The sequence below is a fragment of the Ipomoea triloba genome, chromosome 16, assembly GCF_003576645.1.
Source record: "Ipomoea triloba cultivar NCNSP0323 chromosome 16, ASM357664v1".
Lineage (NCBI taxonomy): Eukaryota > Viridiplantae > Streptophyta > Magnoliopsida > Solanales > Convolvulaceae > Ipomoea > Ipomoea triloba.
This window is the reverse complement of record NC_044931.1, coordinates 13,689,539-13,692,037: the sequence shown is the minus strand read 5'-3', so window position 1 is coordinate 13,692,037 and position 2,499 is coordinate 13,689,539. Positions and strand designations below refer to the sequence as shown.

Genomic DNA, 2,499 nt, shown 5'->3' with positions numbered 1-2,499 from the left:
CTTCACGTCTATGGGTGGAAGGATTGACAACAATGTTAACAAGGAAGGTGGACCTCCTATTTTCCGTTTTAATGGCCAAAACTATCATTTGATGGGCAGCCTACTTCCTAAAGAACGCTCAGCACCACACTTTACTCAATTGTACATTTACGATACTTCTAATGAACTACAAAACCATATCAATGCAGTCAGGTACTTAATATTTCAATTTCATTACACATCGTTACATTTTCATCAATAATCTTTTTGACACTTATTTAAAAGGATTTTATTTTTGTTGATTATTTGTTCAAGGGGATGTGGTGAGCAAACTGACATTCATGTTGAAATAGTCAAGGAGAAGTTAGATAAGCATAATGTTTTAGTTAAGTCTTTTCGTATTACGAAAATAGAAATTGAAAGGAATCCACGTGCAGAGGTTAAAATTGAATTGCTTGGAAAGCGTAAACAAGATGCGAAGACTTACAACTTACCTGAAGTATTTGAAGTGGCCGCATTAATTGTTGGAGATATGGATACAAACATGGGGGAGCTTGACATTTTAGTAGAAACTCATAGTGGTCAATTGCAAAGGATTAGTGAATTGAATCCATCTTATTTGCCACTTCAATACCCATTACTGTTTCCTTATGGTGATGATGGCTATCGAGAAGATATTGGATTCACCATAAAGAAAACGACAATACCTGGTGGAAGGCAAAGGATTAGCCCAAGGGAGTTCTTTTGTTATCGTATTCATTCTAGAAGTTCAGAGCTCTATACCTTATTGCAATGCAAAGTGCTTATTCCAACAATTTCTTGTGGATGGCTATACAATGGTTGAAGCAGGCCGCCTCATTTATATTAAGACACACCAAAAAAGCTTACGTTGTCAAAGTTATGGCAGTTTAACTGATGCTTTGACACATGGAGAGGTTGACCCTTCAACCCAAGGTCGAAGAATTATCTTACCTTCAAGTTTTACTGGCGGGGCGAGGTATATGATACAGAATTATCAAGATGCTATGGCCATATGTAGATGGATTGGTTATCCAAATCTTTTTATTACATTCACTTGCAACACTAAATGGCCAGAGGTTCAAAGGTTCCTAAAGCACAATAACTTGAAACCTGCTGACCGTCCTGATGTCATATGTAAAATATTCAAGATCAAGTTGGATGCTTTGATCACCGAGTGTCGGAAAAACAAATTATTCGGAACAGTTGTTGGAGGTAATTCTTCTTTTTTTTGTTACCCACTTTTTTTTAATCTATATAATTATTTATAATTCATTTCTTCCATGTCACAGTCATATATACCATTGAGTTTCAGAAGAGAGGTCTCCCTCATGCACACATTTTACTATTCCTAGACAAGTTTCAGTATGAAGAACGGCTTTGATCTATAGATTATATAATTTCAGCAGAAATACCAGATAAAAGTAGCGACCCAACCTATTTCAATGCAGTTGAGGAATTTATGATTCATAGCCCATGTGGAGCATCTAGAACGTCTTCTCCCTGTATGGTTAATGGTAGTTGTTCAAAACATTTCCCGAAGAAATTTGTGAATTGTTTTACATTTGATGAGGATGGCTACCCTATCTATACAAGGAGAGATAATGGTATGACGATTATGAAAAACGGGATTACATTAGACAACAAGTATGTGGTACCGCACAATAGACATTTATTGTTGAAGTACAAAGCTCATATCAATGTAGAATGGTGCAATCAATCCCGGTCAATCAAGTACCTGTTCAAATATGTCAACAAGGATCATGATCGTGTTACAGCTGAATTCTACAAAACAAGTGATGAAGAAGAAAGTACAAAGGTTATTGATGAAATAAATATGTTCTACGACTGTAGATACATATCTCCATGTGAAGCTTCTTGGAGACTGTTTAGCTTTGATATACAGTTAAGGTCTCCTTCTGTTGAGCGGCTAATTAAGTTTCCATTTGCCCAATCAGCAAAGTGTTATATTTGAAGATGATGATGTTGTTGATAATATAGTAAATCGTCCAACCATTGCACAAAGCATCTTTATGGAGTGGTTTGAAGCTAATAAGAATTTTGTAGACGCAAGGAAGCTGACTTATGCTGAAATGCCAACTAAATTTGTTTGGAAGAAAGATGTTAGGAAATGGAAACCAAGGCAAAGAGGTTTTGCAATAGGTCGTACTTTCTATGTACCACCTGGTACGGATAAAATTTTCTACTTGAGATGTTTGTTGAATCAAGTTCGATGCCCAACCTGTTTTGCAGATATAAAGACCGTTGATGGAGTAGAATTCCTAAATTTTCGAGATACGTGTTATGCTCGAGGCTTAGTTGATGATAATAAAGAATATGTTGATGCAATTGAAGAAACAAGGCAATGAGCATCAACATCTAATCTAAGGAGATTGTTTGTGACATTGTTAATGACTAACTCAATCGGAACACCAGAGATTGTTTGGGAAACAATTTGGGAACATTTGTCTGAAGATGCCGAATATCATCTAAGAAAGACTT

General features: G+C 36.1%; 1 protein-coding gene across 1 annotated transcript; it reads left to right on the top strand.

The window, feature by feature from the left end:
- The first annotated feature begins 10 nt into the window (after window positions 1-10).
- Window positions 11-2,366, top strand: LOC116007835. The gene is made up of 6 exons (XM_031248503.1): window positions 11-192; window positions 295-696; window positions 878-1,212; window positions 1,404-1,816; window positions 1,956-2,148; window positions 2,251-2,366. The coding sequence occupies exons 1-6, from the start codon at window positions 11-13 to the stop codon at window positions 2,364-2,366; spliced, it is 1,641 nt and encodes a 546-aa protein (XP_031104363.1).
- The last annotated feature ends 133 nt before the right edge of the window (window positions 2,367-2,499 follow it).

Bases quoted from the DNA above. Each gene is read 5' to 3' on its own strand.
- LOC116007835 (XM_031248503.1), top strand. From the start codon at position 11: ATGGGTGGAAGGATTGACAACAATGTTAACAAGGAAGGTGGACCTCCT. The intron at 1,213-1,403 runs GTAATTCTTCTT...ATATAATTTCAG, and splicing joins ATTCGGAACAGTTGTTGGAG to CAGAAATACCAGATAAAAGT. The intron at 1,817-1,955 runs GTTATTGATGAA...TTGCCCAATCAG, and splicing joins ATGAAGAAGAAAGTACAAAG to CAAAGTGTTATATTTGAAGA.